We start from the raw sequence: 16,268 nt of genomic DNA, 5'->3' as shown, positions 1-16,268 counted from the left end.
AAAAAGCAGTCAAGAATTATAAATGAATGAGGTAGAGCAGTGAGGAAGAAGTTCAAAACACCAATAAATGAAAACAGAAGGCACGAAAGAAAAAAGGTCAATCTTTCAATTCTGTTATGCTAACTGGAAATTATTTAAATAAGTAGCTAGAACATCAAGAAAATAGAAATGAAAATGTTACCAAATAGTCCAATAAGATACTCTAAAAATAACTTGTCTTCAAATACTCTTATTTGATCAAAATACGCTAGGTAAATTCCATATACTCAAAGTACCTGTCACAAATAAATCTGTAATACATTCAGAGATTAGGTCTATTTCTGGATGATTCTAAGCCATAGGTTAAACTGCCATAAGCTTTAATTATATTGTTACAAATGATGGCCTTCATCCCAATCATTCTGTTAATAAAGTTTCCAGCTTCTACAGGTATATGCACAATATAATCTATTATTTCAACAACAAAAAAAAATTAAGACAAATGCTCCCAGATGGTGAGAAAGTTGTATAAAGTTGTATAAATGAAGAAAAACATGTTTTATGTATTACAAAGAACCAATGAAGATCATTTGTACCTGTAACGCATTTCGGTCTCTCATGGCTATTTCAAATGACGTGATCACCACAGGATGAATCTGCAAAGTCCCTTTCCGTTTGTAAATATTTCTTACCAATTTTTGACGTTCCTCCTGGGTTCCATGATATAACATTGTAGGGATCTGAAAAATTTTTATTGATTTTTATCAGACTTAAGAACAAAATGTAAATATTGACTATTTAGAAAATATGAATCATTGAGGGAAAAAATATAATTTTTTAAAATTTTATTTCTATTTTTCTATAGCAAAATAAGCCAAGCAATTCTAACAAATCATTGAACTATTATGGGAGAAAATGAAAAAAAAAAAAACACAAAACAAAACAAAACAAAACAAAGTCAGGCCCAGCACAATGGCTCACACCTATAATCTCAACACTTTGGGAAGCCAAGGCAAGCAGATCTCTGAAGTCCAGTAGTTCGAGATCAACGTGAGCAACATGGAGAAATCCCATCTCTACAAAAAATACAAAAATTAGCTGGTGTGGTGGTACACACCCGTAGTGCCAGCTACTCACCCAGTTGAGTGAGATGGGAGGTTCACATGAGCTACTCAGGCGTGTGAGATAGCAGGCTCACATGAGCCTGGGAGGTGAAGGCCACAGTGAGCCAGAATGGCGCCACTGCACTCCAGCCTGAGCAACAGAGCAACATCCTGTCTGAAGAAAAAAAAAAAAAGTCATAAAAATAAATACACGGGCCAGGCGGGATGGCTCATACCTGTAATCCCCAGCACTTTGGGAAGCTGAGGCGGGCAGACCACCTGAGGCCGGGAGTTCCAGACCAGCCTGACCAACATGGAGAAACCCCGTTTTTTACTAAAAATACAAAATTTGCCAGGCGTGGTAGCGCATGCCCGTAATCCCAGCTACTTGGGAGGCTGAGACAGGAGAATCGCTTGAACCCGGGAGGCGGAGGTTGCAGTGAGCCGAGATCGTGCCATTGCACTCCAGCCTGGGCAACAACAGCAAAACTCTGTCACACACACACACACACAAACACAACCACCCCCCCCCAAAAAAAACCTACAAATACATAAAATACATATAGGCTGGGCGCAGTGGCTCACACCTGTAATCCCACCACTTTGGGAGGCCGAGGTGGGCGGATCACAAGGTCAGGAGATAGAGGCCATCCTGGCCAACATGGTGAAACTCTGTCTCTACTAAAATACAAAAAATTAGCCCGGCCTTGTGGTGTGCGCCTGTAGTCCCAGCTACTACAATCCAGCATGGTGACAGAGACAGACTCCATTTCAAAATAAATAAATAAATAATATATATATATAAATATATAAAATGAGACAGATGGTGATACTACGCCTAGAATATATGTATTTCTCATAAGGCAAAAATGTGCAGAAGGGCTGGGCCCGAGGGGTACGGTGGCTCACGTCTATAATCCCAGTACTTTGGGAGGCCGAAGCGGGCAGATCTCTTCAGGCCAGGAGTTCAAGACCAGCCTGGCCAACATGGCAAGACATCGTCTCTACTAAAAACATAAAATTAGCTGGGCATGGTGACACATGCTTGTAATCCCAGCTACTTCGGGTGGCTGAGGCACAAGAATCGCTTCAACATGGGAGGCAGAGATTGCAGTGAACCAAGACTGTATCACTGCCCTCCAGCCTGGGCAACAGAGATTCCGTCTCAAAAAAAACTGCAGAAGGTAACGTGTATAGAAAAAACAGAAAACTCTCTTCTCAGCCTTTTGGCAAAGATCAAGTGAAGAACAAGTAGAATTTTTAATAAAATCTCTACCTAAGTCTGTCTCAGTCGAATCAAATTAACCAATGCACTGAAAATCATTCAGGAATATTTTAGGAAAGATGTCAGGGATTTCCAAAACCTATACTATATAAATTTAAATTAGGGTATTGTGCAGATTGAGTAAAAAATCAGACAAAATATTTATACAGGAACCAATATAATTATAGGAGTTCTACAATTTAATTCTCACAACAACAAAGCATAACATGTAAAATTATAATTTTAACATAAGGAAGCATGTCTTACATCTGGTGTAAATCTTTTGAATTCAGCCATCCAGTTAGGAAGTGTAGACAAAGGGCCACAGACAAGAAAAGGTCCTGGTACTCCTCTCTGAATCATCAATGCAATAGTAGCAATGCACTGAACTGTCTTACCCAATCCCATTTCATCTGCTAAAATGCCATTAATTCCATTTTCCCAAAGCATCTGGACAAAATAATAGATACTGTATTTAAACTCGGATATAAACAACTACAGGGTTACAATATTTTATTTCTTCTCTTTAAAAAATCACACCCAAAGATGAGAATTATGTTAAAACTGATATAATCACACCATAAATTATAACAACACTGTGGAAAGTCCTTTATCAAAGCCATAAAAGTGTTGGAAGCCATTAACAAGGTAATTTCCACTTCTAAAAATTCAGGGTAAAGAAATCAGAAAGCAAGTATCCACACACAAATGTATAATAGTGAAACATGATAGAAATGACTCAAATTGTGGTACGTCAAATTATTAGGCTACTATAGAAATAAAACCAGTATCTTGTATTAAAAATTACAATTCATTACCCTAAGCCATTCCATGCCTTCTACTTGGTACCATCGCATCACTCCTCCTGTGAAGTGCTTTGGTTGTTGAAAAGGTACTGGCTGACCATTACACTTCCGGACTGGGTCAAAAAAGAATTTAGTATTCTGCCTAACCGTTTCAGACAATCTATCTTTAATTATACTATTTGAATCTTTATTTTTCTGAAGATCTTCCACACAGAGATTAGTAGAGGAGGAGTTTTCATCCTGTAGAGAAAAAAATTTTAATAAGATGTGTTATACAAAATGCTGCTGTATGCCACCATTTAACAGAAAATGTAACTAACAAAATCTACCGAGTCCTATAATCATTAAGTATAGAAGACAAAGATCACACCTGGATTAAAAAACTGGAGACATCGCCATCCCTCTACAAATGAAAAGCTACTAAAGAAAAAACAATAACAGGCTGGCACAGTGACTAATCCTACAATCACAGCACTTTGGGAAGCTGAGGCAGGAGGATCACCTGAGTCCAGGTGTCCAAGACAACCCTGGACAACATGGCGAAACCCTGTCTCTACTAAAAATACAAAAAATTAGCTGGGTGTGGTTGCACACAACTGCCCGTATCCCAGCTACTCGGGAGGCTGAGGATCACTTGAACCGAGGAAGTCAAGGCTGCAGTGAGCCATGAACACAGCCACTGCACTCCAGCCTGGGTGACAGGAGTCTCTGCCTCAAAAAATAAAATAAAATAAAATATAAAAATCTGAGAACAACCCTTACAAATTAAAATCAGGCACATACTTTTGAAAAGATCATTAGAATTGCACCTCTCTTCCAAACTTCTAATATTGTGATACTCAATAATTTATTAAACTGTTACACAGAAAATATAGTACACATAAATAAGACGGGCAAAAGATACTAACAGATACTTTACAAAAGAAAACATATAGGCCGGGCATGGCGGCTCACGCCTGTAATCCCAGCACTTTGGGAGGCCGAGGCGGGCAGACCACGAGGTCAAGAGATCAAAACCATCCTGGCCAAAATGGTGACCCACTGTCTCTACTAAAAATACAAAAATTAGCTGAGCATGGTGGCATGCGCCTGTTGTCCCAGCTACTTGGGAGGCTGAGGCAGGAGAATCGCTTGAACCTGGGAGGCAGAGTTTGCAGTGAGCCGAGATCGTGCCATTGCACTCCAGCCTGGGCGACAGAGCAAGACTCCATCTCAAAAAAGAAAAAAAAAGAAAGAAAACATAGTTATCAAAGAACATAAAAATATACTCTACTTCAGTAGTAATCAGGAAAATGCAAGTTAAAAACCACAGAAGTTACCATTTCTCATCTAATAAAATGGCTGAAATTAAAAAGACTATCAAATGCTGACAATAATGTAAGCTGGAATTTTCAAACATTGCTGGCGAGAGAATAAAATGATGCGTTCACTTTGGGGGGAAAAATCTGTACTTTCTTATGAACATACATTTGCCACGTAACACAACAATACCATTCCCAGGTACACAGGCAGAAAGTATGAAAACATGTCTACACATGGACTTGTATGTAAATTATCATAGCAACCGTACTCATAAAAGTCACAAACTGCAAACAACCCAAATGCCCATCAATAAGGGGATGGATGAGAAAATTGTAACATTCATTCAACAGAATACTAGTCAACAATAAGAAGAAACCAGTTACTAATATGCTCAACAACATAAATGAGTATCACAGACATGTTGAGTGGAAAGGAAATAATAAGCCATCCTATAAAAGGTGTACAAAGTGGCCTCCTCTGGGTTTGGGGGTGGAAAGACATAGAAGAGATCCCTCTACAATGGAAATGTTCTATATCTTGATTTAGATGGTGGTTACACAAGTGTATGCAAGTGTCGAAATTCATTAAAATACCATACTTAACAACTATTTCTTACTGACTGACTGTAAGTTACAAAATGAAGCCAAAATCCCATAGTAAATTACAGAAGATTACATCTAGACTTTATCTTAAAAATCCAACTAAATGTTTATCTAACTAAATCTTTAAAAATCCAACTAAACTGCACCTGTAAACCAGTCCTTATACTTAACAAAGAATAAAAATCAAGACACTTTTACAATATAAATTTTGGACGAAATTATATGACCGAATAGATAATCTCTCATTTTATAAACATAACATTGATTTCCCAAAGGCCTAAAAATCTTTAATATGTAAATTAACTACCTGAAGTTGATATCCATTCATGAATATTTTCATGTCATGATTATTTTGCTTCCCTAGGCAACCTCGTAATTTTAAGTACTTGAGCAATAAAAAGTCAGATAACAAGGAACCTCTCTACATGAAATGGGGTAAGTGAAGAGGTGGCTCAGAAATCAAGCCTTCTCAAACAGAACTTTTAAGAAACTTAAAAAATCTTTAAGGTCTGAAGCAAGATTAAGGCATCCCTCACAGCTTCCATAAGATGACTCACGGTTTATATCCACATGGTTACGAGCACTTGTATCACTGCCAGATTCACAAGTTAAAAGCAACATTGCTAGACCCATAAATTAACATTTATACATCAAGAATCATGCAATAAAACACCTAACTAAAGTTGATACATGAAAAAGAAGAATGTTGGATATGGAAGAAGTGAATACACAGGTATTTTTGTTTTTAAAGCAAAGAAACAGGATAAATAGTGAGAAGAACATATACTGCTGATTAAAGAAAAAGGACTAGTAACTGAGGAGTAAATATGACTTCTAAACTTAATCTTACATTATAAATTTCTTACCTCATTCTCCTTTTTATTTTTTTTAGCCACAGACAAAATTTCCTAGTAGTTTGAGAAAACAAAAACAAATTAATAATGTATGAGGTTCATTTATTTATTTATTCAACAAGCATTTATTCTGTGCTTATTTTGCCAGGAAATGAGGATGAGATTCTCAAGATAAAACTAGTGGCCTTCAGGCAGAAATAAGCCTATAGACATTACTGGCTCATAATATTTCATAACATTCTAAGCTAATTTGGGAACACTTATACAATGGCATATTTCATCAAATACAGTGATTTTCCAGCTTTTCTTTCTTTTAATCTGAGTAGATTAAGTACAAATTCACACATGGCAACAAACCTCTAGTCCTGGGGTCTGCAAACTACAGCCTGTAGACCAACTCCAGCTAAGCGAATACATAGGTATTTTTTTAAAAGCAAAGAAATGGGATAAATTGGAACAAAGTCAGCCTCACTTGTTTACGGTTTGTCTATGGCTACTTTCAAGCAACAACAGCAGAGTACAGGGTTGAGTAGTTGCCCACAAAAGTACTCAAAAGCTACAAATATTTACTATCTGGCTATTTACATTAAAAGTCTGCCAAACCATGTTACAGCCCACTTTAGGCCTCTGTGGATAGACATCTGAGTTTGCATCCCTGGGTAAGAGGCAAAGACAGAAAAAATTAAAAATACAGAATAAAGCGCTCTGATTTTGAAGTACCTACTAGATGCTGATGGTAGGGAGACAAACAATACCCGAGTGTGTCACTGGATGACTTAGCAAATAATTATCTTACATAAAATTATCTAAAAAGTTGTCACCAGGCTTCATCATTCAAGATAGTGAGGGTAGATTTCAAGCAGAGAGAATATAGAAGGCATAGGGGATGAAGTAGATTCAAAACAGCAATATCAAATTTAAGATTCATAGAAGAGTAACAGGACATGTAAGTGGCTGACACACACACATATATATACACGGGAATATATGTATATCGTATGTGTATGAAGTATTATGTATGTATACATATTCATATTATAAGGCTGAGGCCAGCAGGATTTTATACCAGGAACTGATAAAAGCTGTCCTGTAAAATGACTAGATAAAATGAAACTTTTGAAAGAACAATTTGGAAACAAATCAAAATCTATAAATACCACCAATGAAGTATTCTTATTAAAAATCAAGCATGGGCAACATGGTGAGATCCCATCTCTACAAAAAATATAAAAGTTGGCTGGGCTTGGTAGTGCACGCCTGTAGTCCCAGCTACTCAGGAGGATGAGGTGGGAGGATTGCTTGAGCCCAGGAATCAGAGGTTCAATGAGCCGAGATGGCACCACTGCACTCCACCCTGGGCAACAGAGAAAGACCTTGTCTCCCAAAAAAAAAAAAACAAAAACAAAAATAAAAAAACACCTTAATTACAAACTTCCGTATTTAACTTATAGTTACTATAGTTAACAGGAAACACAAGAGGCAGAGAAATCATGGGGATACAATCAGTAAAGTCTAGAATGTGGGGAATTATACAGAATTACTCATTTTCTTCAACAAATAATGTTTCTTAAAAAAGATGAGAGACACTCTAGATCTAAAAGAGACCCAAGATACACATTAATCAAACACAATTTATGTAACTTTTTCGGATTCTGATTTGAACCAACTATTTTTTTAAAATGTATGAGGAAGCAGATCACAGCGGGAAGTGCCTATAGTCCCTGTACTACTACTCGGGACACTGAGGCAGGAGGATCATGTGAGCCCAGGTGTTTGAGATGTAGTCACTATGACAATACTCAGGAATAGCCACTGCACTCCAGTCTCGTCAATACAGCAAGCCCCCATCCCTAAAAATAAAAATTAGCCTATTGAGAAATTTAAATATTAAGGAATTCCCATCGACTTTCAAAAGTATGCTAACTGTACTGTGGTTATGGTTCTAAAAAATAGTCTTGGCCGGGCACGGTGGCTCACGCCTGTAATCCCAGCACTTTGGGAGGCCAAGTCAGGCAAATCACAAGGTCAGGAGTTTGAGACCAGCCTGGCCAACACGGTGAAACCCTGCCTTTACTAAAAATACAAAAAATTAGCTGGGTGTGGTGGCATGCACTTGTAATCCCAGCTACTTGGGAGGCTGAGACAGGAGACTCACTTGAACCCAGGAGGCAAAGGTTGTAGTGAGCCAAGATCACGCCACTGCACTCCAGCCCAGGTGAAAGTGCAGCCCAGGTGACAACACCTTAAGAAAAAAAAAAAAAAGTCTTGCTGAGCTTTTTCTTAAAATATCCCAGAATTAAAAAGCAATTGGCTGGGCGCGGTGGCTCATACCTGTAATCCCAGCACTTTGGGAGGCCGAGGCGGGCGGATCACCTGAGGTCAGGAGTTCAAGGCCAGCCTGACCAACATGGAGAAACCCCATCTCTAATAAAACTAAAAATTAGCCGAGCGTGATGGCGCATGCCTGTAATCCCAGCTACTCGGGAGGCTGAGGCAGGAGAATCGCTTGAACCTGAGAGGCGGACGTTGCTGTCAGCCAAGATCATGCCACTGCACTCCAGCCTGGGCAACAAGAGTGAAACTCCATCTCAAAAAAAAAAAGTGATAAAGGTGGACATTCAATTTACTATCCTCTGAACATTTGTAATTTTTGAGATTTTCCATAATACAAAGAAAAAGAATATACATATACCAAAATGCTAGTGATTATCTGTGTGACAGCTTGTCAGGTGATTTTCTTGTATTTTGTTTATTCTCAAATTCTTCTACAAGAAAATGCAATTGCTTGTGAAACCATAAAAAGTAATGGAGGTTATGAGTAATTAAATTTGAGTTTCAGAAAAAGCAATCTGGTACTCTTGACAATGAGAGCTAGACTAGGATTATAAAAAATCAATTAAGAAACTACTATAAATAGGGCAGAATAAGGGCATAAACACCAGAGTAGCAGCAAATGAAATGACTCACAGAAATCGATAAAAATCTAGATATATAAGGAAATTCAGATAAACTCCTAAATTCTGTTTTAGATGACACAGTAGATACTGGTTCTGACATTAACACCAAAAAAAGAGAAAACAAAAGAGCAAGATTCGGAAGAGAGGAAAAGATAAATTGTTTTGTGCTAGGTATCAATTTCAAAGATACCAATAAATTCAACTGGTAGGCGTAAAACTGCTCAACTGCATAATGTGTAAGGAAATATGTACAGGCTACTCTTTAAAAAAAAAAAGGGACGGGCGCGGTCCTGTAATCCCAGCCCTTTGGGAGGCCAAGGCAGATGGATCACGAGGTCAAGAGATCTAGACCATCCTGGCCAAAATGGTGAAACCCCATCTCTACTAAAAATACAAAAATTAGCTGGGCGTGGTGACATGCACCTGTAGTCCCAGCTACTCAGGATGCTGAGGCAGGACAATCACTTGAACCCAGGAGGCGGAGGTTGCAGTGAGTCAAGATCGCAGCACTGCACTCCAGCCTGGCGACAGAGCGAGACTCTGTCTCCAAAAAAAACAAAAACAAAAACAAAAACAAAAACAAAACCAGGGTCTCATTCTCTTGCCCATGCTGCAGTGCAGTGGAGCAATCTCACCTCACTGCAGCCTTGACCTCCCCAGGCTCAGGTGATCCTCTCACCTCAGCCTCCTATGCAGCTGGGACCAAAGCTGTGCACCACCACACCTGGGTATTTCTGTATTTTTTTTTTTTGTAGAGACAGGATTTCGCCATGTTGCCCAAACTAGTCTTAAACTCCTGGGCTTAAGTGATCCTCCCACCTTGGCCTCCCAAAGTGCTGGGATAACAGGTGTCAGGCATCATGTCCAGTCCAGCCTACTCTTAAAAAGCTTGGAAACAGGCCGGCGCAGTGGCTTCTGCCTGTAATCCCAGCACTTTGGGAGGCCAAGGTGGGTGGATCACCTGAGATCAGGAGTTCGAGACCAGCCTGACCAACATGGAGAAACCCCGTCTCTACTAAAAATACAAAATTTGCCAGGCGTGGTGGCACATGCCTGTAATCCTAGCTACTCGGGAAGGCTGAGGCAGGAGAATCGCTTGAACCTGGGAGGCAGAGGTTGCAATGAGCCGAGATGGCGCCATTGCACTCCAGCCTGGGCAACAAGAGCAAAACTCTGTCTCAAAAAAGAACTTGGAAATAAAGAATAGAAAACAGGGCAATCTAGAAAGACTGGTTCAAAAATTTTTGTTCTGCAGACAGGAAAACACAAGGTATCTATAATTGAAAAAAGGCAAAGACCCAGTGAGGAAGGAAAAGGTGAAGAATCAGAAGGGATAATTTGGAGGAGCAGGGTCCACAGTGGCAGAACACTCAATTGGGTTATACCTCTCCAAATGCATTCACAGATTTAGAGATTCTTCAGCAAGTAAGGTGAGAATGAAACAATGGAAAGAATTTAGTTAGGCAAAGAGGAAAAGAGAGCAGGAAATTCAGTAAATATACAGAAGAAAGAAGTAACAGTAAATGAAAGAATAACTGGTATGGGGCCAGGCATGGTGGCTCACACCTGTAATCCCAGCACTTTGGAAGGCAGAGACAGGCAGATCACTTTGGGTCAGGAGTTTGAGACCAGCCTGGCCAAGATGGTGAAACCACCTCTCTACCAAAAAATACAAAAACAGCCAGGCATGGTGGCACGTGCCCATAGTCCCAGGCGCTGGACTACTCAGGGAGCTGAGGGGAAAGAATTGCTTGAACTGGGAGACGGAGGTTGCAGTGAGCCGAGATCGTACCACTGCACTCCAGCCTGGGCCACACAGTGAAACTTTGTCTTAAAAAAAAAAAAAGAAAGAAAGAAAGAAAAACTGCTATGCCTACAGATCTCTGAATACACTAGCCAAGTGATTTACCAAAATGGAAATGTGCTTAACATCTTTCAATAGCTTCCTACTTTACTTATGGCAGCCTTAAACTCCTGACCATGCTTACATCTACAGCTTCATCCTTCCTTCATCACTCTTTTCACTTATATACAAATTGGAAGCAAATATAATTTACTTCAAGTTTTTTGAAACTGCCAGTCTCTTTTGACCCTGGCTATTTGTTCAATGCTATTATTTCTTCCTAAAACACCTCCCCCACTATCTTCCCTGTACTTTACTCTTTCCCTATTAATCCCACCTTTAAATACTTTAACTTTTATCCTTCAAGTCACAACACAGATATCATTTCCTTTTCTAGATGAAAAGGTTCAGGAACTGCATGCCAGAGTGAAGAGCCCCTCTAATATCGTGTATAAACATCCAATTCCCAACCGGACACAGTGGCTCAGACCTGTAATCCCAGTACTTTGGGAGGCCGAGGCAGGAGCCCAAAAATTCGGGACCAGCCTAGACAACATGACAAAATCCCATCTCTACAAAAAATACAAAAATCAGCCAGGCCTGGTGGCACATGAACATAGTCCCTGCTACTGGGGAGTGTGAGACAGGAGGATCACTTGAGTCTGGGAGGTTGAGGCTGCAGTGAGCTGAGATTGTGCCAGCTGCATTCAAGCCAGGGTAATAGAAACATTGTCTCAAAAAAAAAAATTCAATTTCATTGACTACTTACTCCTATATATCTCTCTGTATGTAGGCTAAGGTGAAGACAGCGTTTACCTTTCTTTACTAATGGATTTCATCCACCTATGACAAAGTTTGCCCAAAACCGATATTCCACAACCATTTAACAAATTAAATAAACAGCTGTATGACTGGCTAAACTTCAGTATGGCATATTAAAAGTGGTTTTTCTTTTTCGAGATGGAGTTTCATTCTTGTTGCCCAGGCTGGAGTGCAATGGTGCCATCTCAGCTCACTGAAACCTCCACCTCCAGGGTTCAAGCGATTCTCCTGCCTCAGCCTGCCCAAGTAGCTGGGATTACAGGCATGCACCACCAAGCCCAGCTAATTTTGTATTTTTAGTAGAGATGAGGTTTCTCCATGTTGGTCAGGCTGGCCTCGAACTCTTGACATCAGGTGATCCTCCCACCTTGGCCTCCCAAAGTGCCGGGGTTTACAGGTATGAGCCACCACACCCAGGCTAAAAGTGTTTTAAACTGCAAGTTGAATGGATACCATAATCAATTTCAGTGGGCCCTAACTTTTTTTGTTTTTTTTTTGAGACAGAGTCTTGCTCTGTTGCCCAGGCTGGAGTGCAGTGGCATGATCTCAGCTCACTGCAACCTCTGCCTCCCAGGTTCGTGATTCTCCTGCCTCAGCCTCCTGAGTAGCTAGGACTACAGACGCAAGCCACCATTCCCAGCTAATTTTTATATTTTTAGTAGAGACGGGGTTTCACCATGTTGGCCAGACAAGTTTCGAACTCCTGGCCTCACGGGATCCACCCGCCTCAGCCTCCCAAAATGCTGGGATTACAGGCGTGAGCCACTGCTCCTGGCCCCGACGATTATTTTTCAATGAAAAACTATCACTGCATCCCTAGAGAAAAGGAAAACTATTATGTAAATTTTTCTTATGAAGAGCTAAAGAGTTTGAACTTCAGGTAAAAGAACAACAGTAGACAATAGAGTTGTGCTTTTTTTTAAATATAAGAATGTGGCCGGGAGTGGTGCCTCATGCCTGTAATCGCAGCACTTTGGGAGATAAAGGCGTGAGGATAACCTGAGGTCAGTAGTTCAAGACCATCCTGGCCAACATGGCAAAACCCTGTCTCTACTAAAAATACAAATAGGTGCCTGTAATCCCAGCTTCTCAGAGGCTGAGACATAAGAATCACTTGAATATGGGAGGCGGAGCTTGTAGCAGTGAGCCGAGATCGCGCCACTGCACTCCAGCCTGAGGGACAGAGCAAGACTCTGTCTCCAAGAAAAAAAAAAGAAGAATGTGACACATTAAAAACATGCTAAGGAACTGGTTTGTCACAACTGAAGACGCTCTAATTCATTCATATTTTGAAGTAAAAAGTGAGAAATGAAAAAAAGAAGCTAGTTTTAGAAATGAGCATATGATTTCAGTTTCATAAAAGTCTTCAACAAAGAACAAGAATAAAGTTCTTAAGACAAGGTTAGCGGTTACAAAAAGTTAAATTATAGTGACAATTTCTGACTAGGCCAGGCTCAGACTCCTTTAACAAAGAGCTGGTACCATCTTTTTCCCTAAAATACTTCTCTGCTCTGGTCAGTGTCTTTACTACCCTACCCTTTCCCCCCAACTCTCCGCAACATATATGTAATTTTAAGCTCTATGCCCATGCCTGTTGTTTCCACAGTTCCTTGCAAAATGCTATACAAGTCCACTAGGTACTTAACAAGCACAAGATAATAGGTAGAGTCAAAGCTATTACTGTTATCTGTAATAACCCAAATAAGAAAACCAGCAAAGGCCAGGTGCAGTGGCTCACGCCTGTAATCCCAGCACTTTTGGAGGCCGAGGCGGGTGGATCCCCTGAGGTCAGGAGTTCAAGATCAGCCTGGGCAACACACTGAAACCCCGTCTCTACTAAAAATACAAAATTAGCCAGGTGTGGTGGCACATGCCTGTAATCCCAGCTACTCGGGAGGCTGAGGCAGGAGAATCGCTTGAACCTGGGAGGTGGAGGATGCGGTGAGCCTAGATTGTGCCATTGCACTCCAGCCTGGGCAACAAGAGTAAATCTCCGTCTCATCAAAAAAAAAAAAGAAAACCAACAAAAAGCTGGGCACACTGGCTCACACCTGTACTCTTGGCAATTTGGGAGGCTGAAGCAAAAAGATCATTTGAACCCAGGAGTTCAAGAGCAACCTAGGCAACATATGACATCTCGTCGCTATAAAAAATTTAAAAATTAGCCAGCTGTGCATGGTGTCACACACCTGTAGTCCCAGCTACTCAGGGGGCTGAGGTAGGAGGATCACTTGAGCCCATGAGGTCGAGGCTGCAGTGAGCCATGATTGTGCCACTGCACTCCAGCTGAAGTCACAGAGTGATACTCTGTCTCAAAAAAAGAAAAGAAGAAAAAAAAGAAGGAAGCTAGAAAGGAAGGAAATGAAAGAAAGAAAAGAAAACCAGAACAACCTAAAGGTATAAGCCTATTTGCCACTTAAGTGAGGATGGGCGCGATGGCTCACGCCTGTAATCTGGCATTTTAGGAGACCGAGGCGGGCAGATCACCTTAAGTCAGGAGTTCAAGACCAGCCTGGCCAACATGGTGAAATCCCATCTCTACTGAAAATACAAAAATTAGCCAGGCATGGTGGTTGGCACCTGTTATCCCAGCTACTTGGGAGGCTGAGACAGGAGAATCGCTTGAACCCACGAGGCGGAGGTTGCAGTGAGCAGATATAGTGACACTGCAAGGCAGCATGGACCACAGAGCTCCATCTCAAAAAAAAAAAAAAAAGAAAGTCTATGAAGGTCAGATGACATTAGTTTCAGATTAGTCTCAAGTCTACTGTAGGTTGGTAGATAGCTTCAAACATTTTGGCAGCTTCACCTATAAATGATATATAATATTAAATTCAAAACATATTTGATGTGATATTGAATATTCAATCCTTACAGATTTAAGGTGGTTTAAAACCTACATTTCACTCAACATCAAATGTTAGGTGCCCTCTCCCTTTTATTTTTACCTCTTTTGACATGACCTCTGAAATATTGTATGATTCATCTTCTCTTCCTCTTTTTTTCCTCATAACTATAAAAAAAAATTTTATTTTTGACAGCAATTAAAATAGAAACATAAACACATATTCTTCAAAACTAGAATAAGGATATTTACCTGGCTTCTCTTCACTTGCATCAATTGAATTTTTATCCTACAAAACAAGGATTCGGAATATTGATTTTACTAAGGACCTTTATAGTATTATACGTCAAAAGGCACTGATTAACTTGAGAAAAAATATGTTTCCTGCAATTGAGCCACATCCACAATTTTTCACTATTATACTTACCTACATGTAATATTTTTCTGTATTTCCCTACTATAACTTGTTCATAATCTCTGCTTTTTCCCAAGGGCTCTACTTCTGTCCATTTTTTGCCATTTAGAAGAGAAATTTCAAAATTAAACATAGTTGGCATTTCATTTGTTTGTTTTTTGGAGACGGAGTTTCACTCTTGTAGCCCAGGATAGTGTGCACTGGTACAATCTCGGCTCACTGCAACCTCCGCCTGCCAGGTTCAAGAGATTCCCCTCCTTCAGCCTCCAGAGTAGCTGGGATTACAGGCACCCGCCACCACGCCCAGCTAATTTTTGTATTTTTAGTAGAGATGGGGTTTCACCATGTTGGCCAGGCTAGTCTTGAATTCCTGACCTCAGGTGATCCACCCGCCTAGGCCTCCCAAAGTGCTGGGATTACAGGCGTTGAGCCACTGCGCCCAGCCCATAGTTGGCATTTTTATTTAGAAATACCATGTACATCTTGGCCGGGTGCGGTGGCTCAAGCCTGTAATCCCAGCACTTTGGGAGGCCGAGGCGGGCAGATCATGAGGTCAGGAGATCGCGACCATCCTGGCTAACATGGTGAAACCCCGTCTCTACTAAAAATACAAAAAATTAGCCAGGCGTGGTGGCGGGCGCCTGTAGTCCCAGCTACTCGGGAGGCTGAGGCAGGAGAATGGCGTGAACCCCGGAGGCGGAGCTTGCAGTGAGCCGAGATCACACCACTGCACTGCAGCCTGGGCGACAGAGCCATGTACATCTTTATACATTACGCTGAAAATATTCAATAGGTATGGTATTGAAGGAATATTCATTGTGAATGAAATTCATACATTAAATATAACCCAAAGCAGAAATAAAAGAGAATACTAATGGAAAATTATTAGTGAGGAAGGTAAGGGAAATGAGATGTTAAGAAACAGTTTCTGGCCAGGTGCAGTGGCTCACACCTATAATCCCAGCACTTTAGGAGGACTAGGTAGTAGGACTGCTTGAAGCCAGGAGTGCAAGACCAGCTTGTGCGACAAAGCAAGATCCCCACCTCTATAAAAAATGTAAAAATTAGTTGAGCATGGTGGTGTGCACCTGTAGTCTCAGCTACTCAGGAGGCTGAGGTGGCAAGATGGCTTGACCCCAGGAGTTCAAAGCTATAGTGAGCTACTATGGTGCTACTGGACTCTATCCTGGGCTACTGAGACATCACCTCTAAAAAAATTTTTTAAGTTTCAAAATAAGAGTTGGGAAAGTATATCAAGAATAGGTGAACAACATGCATGATAAAATGACAAAAAAAAATGTAATGAATTTTTAAATTAAGTTACAAAGTCTGAAGATTAAACAAGAAAATACCGAAAAAGGACTGGACTGGTGCGATTAGAGTAGGCAGAATAGTTGACACCTTTACGGAAAAAGCAGAGGGGAAAAAAATCAAAACCCTGGTATAAAAAGTTAGGTGGAATAAAGTGAAGGATAT

General features: G+C 40.4%; 1 protein-coding gene across 5 annotated transcripts in view; it reads right to left on the bottom strand.

Annotated features, from left to right (window-relative positions):
• Window positions 1-16,268, bottom strand: part of HELLS (helicase, lymphoid specific) — a 64,705-nt gene that overhangs the window by 32,761 nt on the left and 15,676 nt on the right. For 3 of the 5 annotated variants that reach the window (XM_054522677.2, XM_024253832.3, XM_054522674.2), the window contains exons 5-10: window positions 14,630-14,666; window positions 14,481-14,545; window positions 5,923-5,964; window positions 3,165-3,392; window positions 2,614-2,796; window positions 576-719 (exon numbers count right to left, since the gene is read on the bottom strand). In XM_054522677.2, the coding sequence (XP_054378652.2) occupies window positions 576-719; window positions 2,614-2,796; window positions 3,165-3,392; window positions 5,923-5,964; window positions 14,481-14,545; window positions 14,630-14,666 (699 nt within the window). The remainder of the gene's footprint in view (window positions 1-575; window positions 720-2,613; window positions 2,797-3,164; window positions 3,393-5,922; window positions 5,965-14,480; window positions 14,546-14,629; window positions 14,667-16,268) is intronic. The other 2 variants (XM_054522675.2, XM_054522676.2) reach the window with 1 other exon arrangement.

This window comes from Pongo abelii, chromosome 8 (genome assembly GCF_028885655.2).
Source record: "Pongo abelii isolate AG06213 chromosome 8, NHGRI_mPonAbe1-v2.0_pri, whole genome shotgun sequence".
NCBI classification, from domain to species: domain Eukaryota; kingdom Metazoa; phylum Chordata; class Mammalia; order Primates; family Hominidae; genus Pongo; species Pongo abelii.
The sequence above is the reverse complement of the archived record's forward strand: the minus strand, read 5'-3'. Positions and strand labels throughout refer to the sequence as shown.